The 14212-nt window shown below is 43.6% G+C and overlaps 2 protein-coding genes across 2 annotated transcripts; one reads left to right on the top strand and one right to left on the bottom strand.

Moving 5' to 3' along the window:
* Positions 1 to 4244: 4244 nt before the first annotated feature.
* On the bottom strand, positions 4245 to 4595 carry LOC106816195. Its single transcript, XM_014820758.1, has one exon. The coding sequence runs from the start codon at positions 4593 to 4595 to the stop codon at positions 4245 to 4247; it is 351 nt and encodes a 116-aa protein (XP_014676244.1).
* Positions 4596 to 11831: 7236 nt separating this feature from the next.
* Positions 11832 to 13498, top strand: LOC106816194 (BAG family molecular chaperone regulator 1-like). The gene is made up of 5 exons (XM_014820757.1): positions 11832 to 11856; positions 12246 to 12314; positions 12533 to 12612; positions 12939 to 13052; positions 13355 to 13498. Exons 1-5 carry the CDS (start codon positions 11832 to 11834, stop codon positions 13496 to 13498), a joined length of 432 nt encoding a protein of 143 aa, XP_014676243.1.
* Positions 13499 to 14212: the final 714 nt, after the last annotated feature.

Raw genomic sequence — 14212 nt, 5'->3', positions numbered from 1 at the left:
AGTTCGTTTACTTACAACTTGAAAAGGCAGTAATCTTCGTCTGCTTTGTCACTTAATTTACTGGCCACACACCCAAGAAGAGCGTCCCGTACGTTGTAACGAAGGCTAGTATGCATTTTTCCAGTAAATATTTAAACGTTGTATTGAAGTTTACGTTATAACGGTGTACGTTGTAAACGATACTGGCAAATGGAATAATGCACAAATTCGGGACTTGGAGATGTGTAAATTGTAACGGTGTAAACGTTATAAACAGGGTACGTAGCAACGAAGTACGACTGTAGCTATATAGTGTTATAGAATGTCTCTATTAATACACAATGCACTCGCTAGGTGGCGCTAGTAGATCACGCGCTCACTATTCTAACATTTCTAACTTTTAAATTATTACGGTTAGCAATGGCAGATGAAAGCAGGAAAGGAGACCGACCGGGTCCCATGCGAAATTCTAGAGCAACTCTATTTGCATCGCTATGGCAACGGCATTGCAGTAAAAGATTTATTTGATTACAAGTAGATCGCTGCCATGTAAAGTGTGCAAGTACTTCATTATTAAAACATAATCCAAGACAAATATATATAGCATGTAGAATTTTTTTTTTAATTACACGAAAGTCTATCATTCATTTATTTGAAAAATACATATTAATTTCATACCGGCAATTCATTAAGTACTTGTGATATCACAACAAGTGATAAATAAATAAATTAAATAATAAAAGTATGAATAAATGAATGAATAAATAAATAAATGTTATAGCTGTCCCGAAATTACCGTAAACACGGAGACGGCTCATTGACGGGTAATATTGTCTTTAATGCGTAAGACGTACACTTAACGATTAACTGAAAGATAATCATCAAGATTACTAAATACAAAGCATTCAGAAAATATCAGAAGTCACTATATAGAAATTAAGTTACCAGAGATAACATCAGACTTCGCTCATTTTAAACATCGGTACAATATCAAGACTATACGACAGGATGAATTACAATATACTTGGTGATAAGATCGAGCCAGACACTTGTCTATAACGACGATGACGACGGATTCGTACTGTTTTAACTTCCACCAACTGTATTTTCCCGCTTCATGGGAGCAGCCATTTTTTTTAACCACCAATCACCAGCAACCAATCACAGAACAATAAAGCCTTAGCTGTCCAAATGATAGAGGGCAGCACCTACTAAATGACAAGCAACCAACCACACAAAATTCCATTCAAACCATACTCCCTCTCCTCGATATGCTTGCTTATCGAGAAACAAAAGTTGAAAATAACAGGTTTTGATAGGTGCTGAGTTCTGATGACAACTAATACAGTTTACCGACGCCTCAAGTATGAACAAACTGATTGCTCGGTAGCCTACATGTGTCACATGAAATTAATTACAATGGTAATTATATGCAAGTATCATAATAAGCCTCCCGATAGCAACTAAGTTTATGATTCTTTCTAAATTCAAAGAAACAGAACAACAACTTTAGCGTTAAAATGGGAAATCACTATCTCCCTTCGACATCCACTATAAAGTATCTAGAAATATTCATTGCTAATCGTCTTACATGGAAGAATCACTTTACCTATATTTCGACAAAAATTGCAAGATAAACCGGTATTACATCTAAACTTAAACACTATATTCCACAAGATTTGCTTACTACTATATGTTATTCTCTGGTTTACCCCTATCTAGGATACGCAGTCTTAACATGGTGTACAGTCAACAGACTACACGGAAACCCTTACAAACAGCTCAAAACACAATTGCCAGACACATAAAATTGGCTCACTGGAGAGATCCTGCAACCCATTTGCTCAAACTAATCGACAACTAAAATTTTATAGTTAGGTGAATCATGACAGCTTTCCTCTGGGCTGACTTGCTTACCATAATGAACTTTCGCGGTTCTTCGCTGAGGGCGCTTGGCTCTCCCCAGCAACCCTACACAATTCGGATGTCGCAAGTAGCCTATTGATTTGACTGCTTAGCTGCATTCGACTGGGCATAACCTCGAAATCGAGGGGACATAAACGCTTTTGCCCGCTCGAACCGTTGCGACACGCACGTGGCCGTCCTTTTCGGGTGAACGTTGATGATTCTTCCAAGAGGCCACTGTCCTCTCGGAGTGTCGGGTGAGATCGCTAGAACCACGTCACCTACTTTGAAGTCGGTCTGAGGATGGCACCACTTCTTCCTCGCACTTAAACATGGTAGCCACTCCCGCATCCAGCGATGCCAGAAGTGGTTCCCTAGTTCCTGCACGCGACGCCACCGTTTTCGCACGTTAAATGGAGTCGTGTCGACAGACTCTGGCGCAAATTTTCCACCAACTTGCCCGTCCAAGAAGTGGTTCGGAGTTAGTGGCGTGTCGTCAGCAGGATGCGCTGTCTGATACGTCAGTGGTCGTGAGTTGAGTAACGCTTCAGCTCCGGTGAAAGCTGTCAACAGCTCCTCATCGTTGATGTCTGCGTTTTGAAGTATCGCGTGTATCGCTCGCTTGGCAGATTTAATCATCGTCTCGTGGACACCTCCGAAATGTGGTGTCAGGGCGGGTTATAATGCCATTTGACTGCGCCTGTGGCGGTCTGAACTTTCTCATGGTCGATCTGTGCTACTAAACTTCGTAGTTCGTTACATGCTCCTACAAAGTTGGTTCCGTTGTCGGAACTCATTTCTTCGGAAAGTCCTCGCCGGTTGACCATGCAAAAAAACGCATTCAAGAAACCATCCGTTTCAAGACTGTAGGCCATCTCGAGATGGACCGCGCGCGATTCCATACATGTCAAGAGGTATAGGTAACGTTTCGCACGCACATTTCCTCGTCCTTGTGTGGTGATAAATGGTCCACCATAGTCAACAGCTGACCGAGAGAACGCCCGCAATGAGCATCGTAGACGCATGCCTGGTAAAGGCGCCATTATCTGATATCCCGCTTTCGATTTACGCAATGTGCATTCGGCACATTCTTTCTCGCATTCTCGAATTGCTTCTCGGCCCGCGGTGATCCAGTATCGCGTGGATATTTCGGCCAATGTATGATTGGTTCCACTCGTGTTGAAACCGAGAGTGTGGTAATGCCTAACCACGAGTTGTGTGACCCAATGCTTACGTGGCAATATGAATGAGTGACGCACATCATAGGGCAGAAATTCCGCGTATTTTAATCTGCCGTACATTCGCATTATGCGATCGTCACCACGTTTCGAGGATAACCCGAGTATGCTGCTCCGGGTAGGCAACGGTCGATTGGCTGCCAAAGTGCGAATTTCTTCCGGGAATCCTTCTCTCTGTGCGTCGCGTAGAATTCGGAATTCGGCGTCCGATAACTCTGCTGGCGAAAGAGGTCCCGTTCGGCGCAATTCCTTCGGCAGGCGACAGTTTTCGATAAACTGCAGAACTAGCGCTGTCTGTTGTTTCAGTCGCAGCCAGCTAGAGAAACGGGTTGGGTTCAGACGTCATTCAGTGTTTGCAACGCTACGATCGCCATCACTATTCGGTTTCTCGTTATGCGATAGCGTATTAGCGACACAAGTCTTATGCTTTGTTTTTATCTCGCAGTCCGTTGCAATGTCTTCGAGTTGGCTTTATCGGCCAGAAGTCGCTATTTTGAAGCAGGAACTCTGGTCCTGACCACCAGATGTCGCGGTCTGCCAGCTTCGATACTGCCAATCCCTGGACGCAAGATCGGCAGGGTTCTGGTCAGTAGGTACGTGTCTCCACTGTCTGGGATTGGTTTCGCCTTGTATGAAACTGACTCGATTCGCTACGAATGGTTTGAACGCTCGACTGCAGTTTCGTATCCACCATAGCGCATTCATGCTGTCGGTCCAGAATGTGCACTGTTCAATCGGAACGTCGAGTGCACCAGTGATATGCCGTTCAAGTTTCACACTCAGAACGGCCGCCATTAATTCCAGTTGTGGAATACTCATGGCTGAGAGTGGAGCGACGTGAGTTTCAGACGCTACTATCCGGCATGATACGTCTCCGCTTTGATACATGTAGCGAGCGTATATGACTGAGCCGTAAGCATCCTCTGATGCATCGCCGAATGCATGCAAATCAACAGAGGCAACTAGTTGATTACTACCCAGGCGCAGGCACCTGGGTATTTTTACCTCACTTAGTTCAACAAGTTTACAAAACCACTGCTTTGCTTTGTTTGTCAACGCTTCGTCTATTGGGTGGTCCCAGTCGTAGCCGGACTCCCATATTTCTTGTATGAGGATTTTAGCTCAGATAACATACGGCGGAAGGAATCCAAGCAGGTCGAATATTGTCGCTACTTTACTAAGCACGTTTCTCTTGGTGAATCGAAATTCGCTGTCAGGTGGGCTGGGTTTTAATCCAAACATGTCACATTTGGACTCCCATAGCACACCCAGTGTTTTGACAGACTGTAAATGCCCTGCGTTGAGATCGATCTCTGTCGCTCTATCGTCCGGTGGGATGCTATCGAGTACTACGTGCGAGTTTGAGAGCCATTTTCGGGCACGCATGCCGGCGAGGCTCCACAACTGTGACAGCTGACTGCACAGTTCAATTGCGTCTGCTTCAGAGTCTACAGAGTCCATACTGTCATCCATATATGTCGATTTTAGCACCGTCTCTGCAGCCCGAGGATATTTGTTTCGTTTTTCCTGGCGTTTTCCTGTGCGACATACTGCGCTTAAAATGGGGAGGAGTTCAACCCGAACACAACGCGTGTAAACTCATACTCATCTGGTTCTCTCATTTGGTCCAAGTCACGCCACAAGAACCGGTGGAACCGACGATCCGCAAGAGCAAGTCCAACATTCAAGTACATCTTGGCGATGTCACAAGCCAAGGCAATCGGAGCTTTACGAAAGCGCAGTAACACATTCATCAAGTCATGTTGCAGTTTAGGACCTTGCAGTATCGTATCGTTCAGTGAGACGCCGTCCGACCGAGCAGCTGCATCAAAGACGATACGCGTCTTTGTTGTCGATTTGTCGGGACGTACGACAGCGAAGTGAGGCAGGTACCATGTCTTTTCCGGACTGGCCTCCGAATGGTGAATCTTTCTGATGTAAAGCCTTTTTTGAGGTACATAGCGAATGTCTCGGTGTACGATTTTGCAATGTCTGGTTGCCGTAGCAATCGCTTTTCGGTGCTTACGAGTCGATATACTGCCATTTTACGATTGTCAGTCAGCAGCTCAGGGTCATCTTGCTTCCACGGAATGGCTACGTGGTATCGGCCATCTTTGTAGTCTAAAGATTCGCTGATCGTTTTCAAAGCGACTCGGTCGCTAATACTCAAAGCTGATCGAGTTTCCTCTCCGCAATTTTCAAGCTGCCAAAACTGTCGAAACGTAGTGTTTACATCATCAATAATTGAGTTGACATTACCATGTGACCAGTACGTGTAGACAAAGTTCGTTCGTGTCTCGGCAGACCGATCATTCGGACAGCCGACACATGTCCACTCCAACGGTGTCAATCTAGCCATAGGCTGCTTCGGTTTTCCCGTAACTTCTCTCCGGGATGCGTGGGGATCTGCATAATCGATTCCGATCAGAATATCGAAGATTAGTCGTTTGCCGAGGCGCGGAAAATCAATGTCTTTCAAGTGCGGCAATTTAGCAGCATTTTGTCGCCAGTCTACGGTTCGCATATTTCCAGTTACTCGCTCTGTCGTGAACGCGCAGATTTCCAAGTCGACCGTTGGCGTTGTGACACTCTCTAATCGCAAGCGAACTGGCATCGTTTTGAAAGTTTCGACCTGGCCGTTCAGAACACTGACCTTCACCTTAGTGAGTGTTCCCTGTAAGCCTAGCTCAGCAGCAATGTCAGCATTGATATATGTCTTTGTGCTTCAGTCGTTAAGTAGGGCGTCTGCGCGTAACTTTTTATATCCGTGTTTCAGTATTACTGGAACGGTACGAAGAGTTACTTAGTCCACGGCAGGCTGCGTCACATCGGACACCACTGTGGTGTGAGTCTGCTCCCTCTCCGTGAGAGGTGCTTCTTCTGGCTGCTCGGGCAAAGACGATTCCGTGACGTCGATGTAAACGCAACCTTCGGTGTTGTGGTGGAGAATTGGCGATGTAGCAGTCTGTGGTGCGTTAATTTGCAGCTGTCGATACCGCACGTCCGACTACGGTTACAGTTGTTGCTGCGATGTGTGTCTCCTAAACATCGGAAACACAAGCCGTGCTGCTTAGCAGCATCCCAGCTCGGCTGTATGTCCATCTCTTTGAACTTATCGCAAGTCAATATGCCGTGGAACGCACAACAAACTGGACACGCTCTACGTCGATTACTATTGTTGATCCTATCACTGTTTGTGGTGAAGTGAGCATGATAGTAAATCGCTTTCGATTTTATCGGTGCTACGTAGCCTCACTTTTTATTGTCAGTCAATCCGGAAATCGTCTCATGAGCGATGATAGCGTTTCGACAGATTCAGGTTTGCGGCATTCGAAAACCCAGCGATGGTAACGCGCTAACATCGGCTCAGTCAGCTTCGTCTGAAGTTTTCTGTACAATGATCCGTTACCGAGTTTGGCGATACGACCTGCGTCTGTCAGGTTGACGACAGCGATATCGAGCAAGTCCGCCATCTTTTCTATGTCACGAGGCTGGTCGGCGCGCACTGGTCGGAAATTTTCTAGATATTCGAGATGAATCGCGATTTAGCGACGGTGACCGTCAAACTTTCGATCCAAGCGTTCTTTCACAACTTCGTAGGCCACAGCGGAGTGACCCAAATTCTCAATGACTTGAAGCACCTCACCCGATACGTATTGTCGTAACTGTAAAAGCTTATACTCCGGCGTGGCTGGAGCCTGGTCGATGCAAGACAAGAATGCTGCTTTTCAGCCTTCATACTGTCGTTTATCTTCAGAAAATACGGGGATCGACATGCGCTTAAGCAGCTTGCAGAGATCGCGTCCGATCGATACCGTTGCTGGTGGCTGCTGTTCAAAATTCTGTACCGAACCACTGTAGTCTGCGTCGACGCCCGGTTGTTGAACATTCGGTACGCCACTCAATTGCTGGTCTTAGAATGTTACAGTAGGCCTATGGTCAGCGGAACCAGGATGTTGGGCGGGCGACGAGACACTCAGCCTTTCAGACGATGTGACACTCTGCCTTGAGGATGATGCGGCGACACTCGCCTTCGACGATGCATCATCCTTGCGCGACTCCAGATAGTCATGTGCATGCTGACGTGCTTCGGAATACTCCTTCTCTAATGTCTCTAGCTCGCCAGTTGCTTTGTCAAGATTGGCTATATCGGTCTGCTGCTTGAAAACCGACCATAGCTGGTAGATTGCTTTCATAGTATTTTCTTGTGCTTCGTCTAAGGCATTGCATGCTGACCTTACCTCTCGACGACTGGGTAGGACTTGATCAACAAGCGGCTCTATAAGCTTGTGCCTCGATTTGGTGAAAGCACATTTCACAGCGGATTTTTGTTGTTTCATTTGCGAAATGTCTGGCCCAGTCCCAACCACATTACCTGGAGTTTCTGACGAATCTACACCCTCCATGACGCCTAAAGTTCTTGAGAACTACCCTCTGCTACCAATATGGTGAAAAAGATGGCTGCTACCATGAAGCGGGAAAATAAAGTTGGTTGAAGTTAAAACAGTACGAATCCGTCGTCAGCGTCGTTATAGACAAGTGTCTGGGTCGATCTTATCACCAAAAGTTACAATTTAGTTACATGCTTACGAAACAAATTACAAGATTATAAATTAATTTGTAAAATCTTAAATCAATTTACGAAAGGACAAATCGAGTCACATATTAGTCATGTATCTACAAATCAATTTATAAAAACTACAATTTATTTACATGTTTGAGAATCAATTTACAAAAAATACATTTTATTTATATATGCATGTTTGTATATTATGTATATATTTTTATTTACATACCTGCAAACAGTTTTACTTACTTCGTAATCACATTACCTACTCTCAAATGAATTTACAAAAGTCTCAATTGATTTACATAACAAAGAATCAGCTTATTCACTTCCAACCCAACTTACAGCTTTCCAAATGAACTTACGTGCGCGCGAATAGCTCCTCCTATGAGGTGAAAGTTTAAATCAATTTACCAACTTCCAAATGATAAAACTCCAAATGATGAATGTAACTTCGAATGGTGAAACTTCGAATGAACAGAGCATCCCGCATCCGACGCGCCATCTAGCGTGTGTTTCTATCTTGTATCTTATTCTTAGGTCCTTCTCTTGTCGTTCACAAGGCACTCTAATGCAGGTGCGGGAATTATTTAAAGAAACAGGAAATTATGTCTACCTCCAGTTCTTTAGATATTAATACTTCGAATTGACAATATCTTTCGTACATATTCTACTGCTGGTTTGAGTAACCCTGTGTAGTCCCCTCCCCAGTCTTCATTTGTTTGCTGTCCTTATATCCTATGTTCCAATTTCTCTTTCATATTGTTATTGCATAAATTGCACCGATCATCACCGAAGTACATGCTATGCGTAAGTGTGTGTTAAACAGTTTACCGTATCGTGCGATGTTTGTTTACAAATTACAGCTTTAGACTGCAGAGTAGTGTTGCCCAAAGAGCTATATTATTATACACATGATATGTTACAATAATATAGTTCCTTGGACACGCAGCTAGGGCCTGCATACTTCGCAAATTGATGCGTCGTTGACCGACCAATCGGAGCGCTCGCAACTCAGGCACTAAAGCTGATAAATATAAAGCTAAACCCTAACCCTAACCCTAACCCTAACCCTAACCCTTACCAGTGACTATGCATCCACTCACGATAGCCAGCTTAAATAATGCAACCACAAAACATTGCATCAGCTTTAGTGCTTGAGCTGCGAGCGCTCCGATTGGTCGCTCGACGACGCATCACTTTTGGAGGAGCTGCGAGCACTCCGATTGGTCAGTCGACGACGCGTCACTTTGGGAGGTATGCAGGCCCTAGCTGCGAGTAATCTTTGGTGTTGCCAAGCACCACCGACCACAGATTAGCGAGTAGAATAACTTCTACTCGCTAAGCTGTGTCTAGACTTTTCACACTAACTAAGGTGGGTAAACCCTTCAAACGTAGTGATAGTGTAATGACTATAGTCTGCCGTAGTACTACAAGTACTAGTAGTCAGTGGTGTAGTGACACGTCACTGACTTAGTCGTATATAGGAATAACACTATTTCCTATTGACAGACATGCGTTTTCAAAATCGATGCTTGCTTTTATAAGCTTGAAAAAATCCGCGCCTATAATCACTTGTGATGGTAACCCATTGATAATATACATGGTACATTTAGACGTAACTCTGCCTATTGTAATGGGTATGGTGACGCTTTTTTTAACTTATAAACGCTGCCCTGTGACCGATTGCAAGTCCGCTTTAACTGCACTACCGAAATTCGCAGTATCTGTAACACGCTCTGGCAGTCTTTGCCAAACCGCTTCATCTAAAAGAGTACAGTCAGATCCCGTATCTATTAGTGCCGTAAGTGTAATCCCGGATATATACTCGAATGTCGCAGCATGGCGTTGCGGTGAACGATCTATCAACCGTGGGTGACAGTACGCTTAACCCGAATTTGTCACTATGAACGTGATGATTGCGTATACATCGGCATTCATAAGCGAAGTGACCCAGTGTTCTGTACGGTCGCGATTCGCCCTGTGAACGTAACCGTAGAACGTTTTTATGAAGCATGTCTCTGCCTATCTCAGCCTTACGTCTAATCTCATTAGTGCCTGTAGTGGTCTGCATCTTGCGTATCGAAAGTTCTCGTTCCAAAACTGATTGTCTCACAGCTAAATCAATTGCGTCCTGTAATTTGCATACTTTATGTGACAATAATAGCTTCTGTATAGCTACGCTGTTCAGTCCGTCTACAAAATATGTCCGTAAGGCGTTTCTGAATTAATTCCTGATTCATTTGGTGTGGGGGAATCGCTATTTCCGCTAGACGTATTAGACGATCTGTATAAGTTCGTATTTCCTCCCGTTGATTTTGACGGAATCTGTTTAACTGTCTATCTGCTATTAACCCATGCAACGGGTCTCTAAACCATGAGCATAGGGCTTTATAGAAACTCGTCCAATAAATTTCGGGAGTCTCCGTGAGTAGACGGCGCGTAAAGTAAGCAGCAGGTCCGTGCAATGTGCTTATAGCAAAATTCATGAGCTCGCTATCAGATAATTTTAATTGAATTTTAAACCATGTTAAAGCCGCTTGCCATTGCATAAAGCTAGGTCCAAATTTATGTTCCTGGAGTTCTTCCACCGAAAATTTCGGCATTTCTCGACGCAATTCCGAAATCCGTGTGCTATGAGCAAAACAGTTTACCACACTGTCAAGTGATGGCTTAACTCCTTCAATAAAAGCACGTGCCATCGTTTCTATCGGTAAACTAGTCATGGCTAACGTAATAAAATAATAGAATGTTGATGGTGTGGTGGAGGGAACAGCGGTAGTTATAGGTGGAGAAGTGATAAGTGCTTTAATATTTCGCTAAGTAATACGCTCGTACCTTTAAAAGTGGTTTGAAAGCTATCACTTCAACTTTAATAACGAAATCTATTTATGCCGACACAAGAATTTGGTTCACTCACAACGTCTTTGTTAACGCTTTGTTGAGCTTGATCTTGAGAATTTTGAAGCGCGTTCCCGATCTCTAGTAATCTATCAAGTGTCTCGCTGTCTCTGCAGCTTGCTTGCTTGCTTGCTTGTTCGCTCTCTGGTTGTCCCTCCCAACGGTGTCATATCAATACTTCAGCGCGGTGTACATCGCATCATCCCAGCGTCGTTACGTAAGACAGTATGCCTGCGTTTGCTGCCACGGTAGCCAGGTCGTAAACTTGAGAATGTTCTGGCTTAGCTACATGCGTTATTAGCAGCATCGTAGCATTTCACGTATGCCCGCAGCACGAATAAGTATCTGCCGGATCTGCCAAGCATCTCAATGTTGATTTCTTCTTTCTTTCTCTTCTTCTTCATCATATTCTTCTTCTTCTTCTTCTTGCGTTGTCTTTACTCAGTTTTCGGCGCGTGCATCATACACGGTAGATTCGTCTTCTTGCGTTGTGTTGCAAAGGAATACTCAGTTCTTGTGGTCCGGCACCAAATGTAGACCTGGTATCTCGTCGTTACTCTAACTCGTCGGTCAGTGATCGTAGCCAGTGATGATCGAAGAGGTTTTGTATATTATATATGATATAGACGTCTTTATTTGAATGTATATGTTGCAACGTACATGAGCGGGTTTGTTCGCCCAGTGGCACCCCCGAATCCCCGGCGCGGCCCCCCTTATATGCGGCCGCGCTTGTTGTCCGACCTCCCGACCTGTCCAGCTTCGCCGGACTACCCCCATGCTTTCTCGTATTACCCCCATGCTGCGTCGAGCACACCGACTCTGATCGTCGTCTCCTCATATATATCGCGCTGGCTTGTCGCCAACGCCATCCGTTCAGTATCGCCTCTATCTAGCCGTAATTAATACACGCCGCTTATTACGACGTAACCTCATCTCCCGTGCTTGTGGCGCAATAACAATTCTCGTCGCCACAGTTTGACTTTTGCCGGTTGCCGTGTACGGAGAAAGCCAGCGATTATTTTGTATTGCGTGTTCTGCTCGCGCCACCATCAGCCAATGGACAACAAGCACATGCACAAAATCAATGTATTTTTTCCAGCACAACGGCGCTGCGTTTTGCTGTGTCGTGTCGTCCCGCGTGTGCGGAGACATAGCTTTATCGCTCTTGAGACACCTTACGCATGTTCATGTTTAAATTATACCAGTGATATTGACATTACTAGTCTATATTAAAATTAATTATGAAAAAAGTAATTGTTAAGTATGGTAAGTCAATTATGCATAGTAGGTGGTTTTCAATAGATATGTGAAGTGTAATTGAAAACATTAATATCAACACAATACATTTACACACGACCACAAAGATACAATAGTAACATGCAGGTACTTTTTAAGTCGAAAAAAATCGACTTCCGCGTAAGTCAAATTTTTTCCTCCAGTCTCGTTGGATTAAACGTAGGCGAGGTCGACTGTAGATGTGAATGATAGGGCAGAGGCAATGCGAGTTATTATGAGAAAAAATTCTACCTAATCAAAAGCGACTTTAAGCAGTTCGAACTGTTTGTTTATGTTCATATGTTACATGACAGTAACCGTTAAAACATTCTTAGTTGCTTAGAAGCATGTGATTGCGCTGGATCTCGCCTCTTCCGTAGAAGATTTTACAGCCATAGTTGAAAGCGATACTGATGTGTCAGTTGCTTCACAAACGCTAATTTTCAAAGGTATGTACATGTGCACCTGCAACGTGTCATTGCTAAATTTGCATGTGGTACCTAAACGATGCATATTTTACCAGAAAAAAATACCAGCTGAAATATTGCAATAATTTTTATTATTGTTATCCGAGCTGTGAATTGGTCGTAAAGCTATTGCATCTAACACATTTCCTTATTGCAGTATATTTAGGAAGTGCTTTGCAATAATTTGCGTTGAATTTCAGGTAAGATCCTACAGTCAGTCAACACATTGGAAGCATCAGGAGTTTGTGATGGTTTAAATATAATGCTGATAGGCCGGAAAGTATGTTACTGTAAACAACATGTAATCATAGAGTTCATTGCTATTCATATACTACTAAAGACTATGCTATTTCTGAATTGTCTCTTATTCGATTTTAATCAAAATGTAAATTGATCTGATCTTTAATTAAATCACCTCTTAAAAAAGGGCACGGCCACTAGTGGCAGTAAACAACGTGATTTTGAGAGGGGCTTCACGGCAAGTGAGTGGGGCATCAGGGCAAATCGCTGCACTGGCGCCGTGTAATTCGAGCGCTGATGTAAATGAGTTAAGCTAATGTATATACCGAAGCACAGCTAAGGATGACACATTTTTTTCTCTGGCAGCATAGTGCGGAACAAGAAATACAAATGAAGGAGATTGAAAAGGTTGAAAAGCACACCGATGTGCTGGAGAACTGGTTGCTCGAACAAGAAAAAAAAGTCGATGGCATAGAGAAGGTATGCTATGGATGTCTCTTTAAATTGTTATACGGTGTGCCACAGGCTTGCAATTTTTTATTCTCAGCAACCACTTTAATTCTAACTCACATATATATATATATATATGTATATATACATATATATATATATATATATATGTGTGTGTTTGTATGTGTATATTATTTTTTATGCATATGTATATGTATATATTATATTTTTTGTATATAGAAACACATATATATATATACACTGCTATATATATAAAATCAGTATATTGTGTTAGTGTAGCGTGTATTTCTGCGTTGTTCGCCCGCTGCCAGGGTTGCAAAAGCATGTTAAAGCAGGAGGCCCTCGAGCTGCTGAAGCGGGCGCCAGACGCCACCTATCAATTCCAGCGAATATACGTGAAACTCGACGCGCTGGAGACAGAAACCGAGCACCAGTATGTCAGGCTGCACCAGTAGCAGGGATGCATTGAAGAAGGCCTAACCGAATGTGACTGCTGGGCGGACCAGACTATGGGACATCTCCTGAAATGGCGACCTAGAGACCTTAAGGTTTTCAACCACCGTGCAAGGTCCTGTGTTCTGCATTGGCTAGGTCGAGTGTAGTGTAGTGGCCCGAGAAGAAGAAGAAGAGTAGCGGGAAAACGAAGAATCTGTGCAAGTTGCTGTGATTGAATTGGCTTTGCTATTTGCACTATTAGAACATGGCATTGTAACTTGCACTGTCAGAACATGGCGTTGTCATATGCACTGTTTAGAAAAATTTCAGTACAGTTTTCTCTTGCTCTTATTAAAAATGCAGCACTGTGTTTCCACACTCGCCGATATATATTGGAGTACGGGGAATTATTACTTATATCTGCTATGTCCATATAGCAAATTTTAACTTTCTCTTTTTTTGAAAAAACTTCAACAAAAAATTCATCAGTGAGAGGAAAAATTACAGCGGTTATTATTGTAATGAAGCAAATTTAGACCGGCAGATTCGGTCTCAGGGACTCGTCGCGGGCAACCGATTGTAATGTTTGCTATTATCGTACTATCATGAATCGTATAGTGGTACGCGTCGGTGTTATCAACAGTGCTAAAGACGAGATTTGAAGTTTTCTACAAGATACAAATTAAGCGTAGGATCAAACGCATGTAATAATATTACATGGTATTATGGTTACT

This window comes from Priapulus caudatus, unplaced genomic scaffold (genome assembly GCF_000485595.1).
Source record: "Priapulus caudatus unplaced genomic scaffold, Priapulus_caudatus-5.0.1 Scaffold1310, whole genome shotgun sequence".
NCBI classification, from domain to species: domain Eukaryota; kingdom Metazoa; phylum Priapulida; class Priapulimorpha; order Priapulimorphida; family Priapulidae; genus Priapulus; species Priapulus caudatus.
Note: the sequence above shows the minus strand (reverse complement) of the source record. Positions and strands in the feature narration are given on the sequence as shown.

What these genes read in the sequence shown, in the direction of transcription:
- LOC106816195 (XM_014820758.1), bottom strand. Translation starts at nt 4,595, where the DNA reads ATGGATGACAGTATGGACTCTGTAGACTCTGAAGCAGACGCAATTGAA.
- LOC106816194 (XM_014820757.1), top strand. Translation starts at nt 11,832, where the DNA reads ATGAAAAAAGTAATTGTTAAGTATG. An exon ending in TAATGCTGATAGGCCGGAAA is followed by an intron (nt 12,613 to 12,938) that starts GTATGTTACTGT and finishes TTTCTCTGGCAG; the next exon opens with CATAGTGCGGAACAAGAAAT. An exon ending in AAGTCGATGGCATAGAGAAG is followed by an intron (nt 13,053 to 13,354) that starts GTATGCTATGGA and finishes GCCCGCTGCCAG; the next exon opens with GGTTGCAAAAGCATGTTAAA.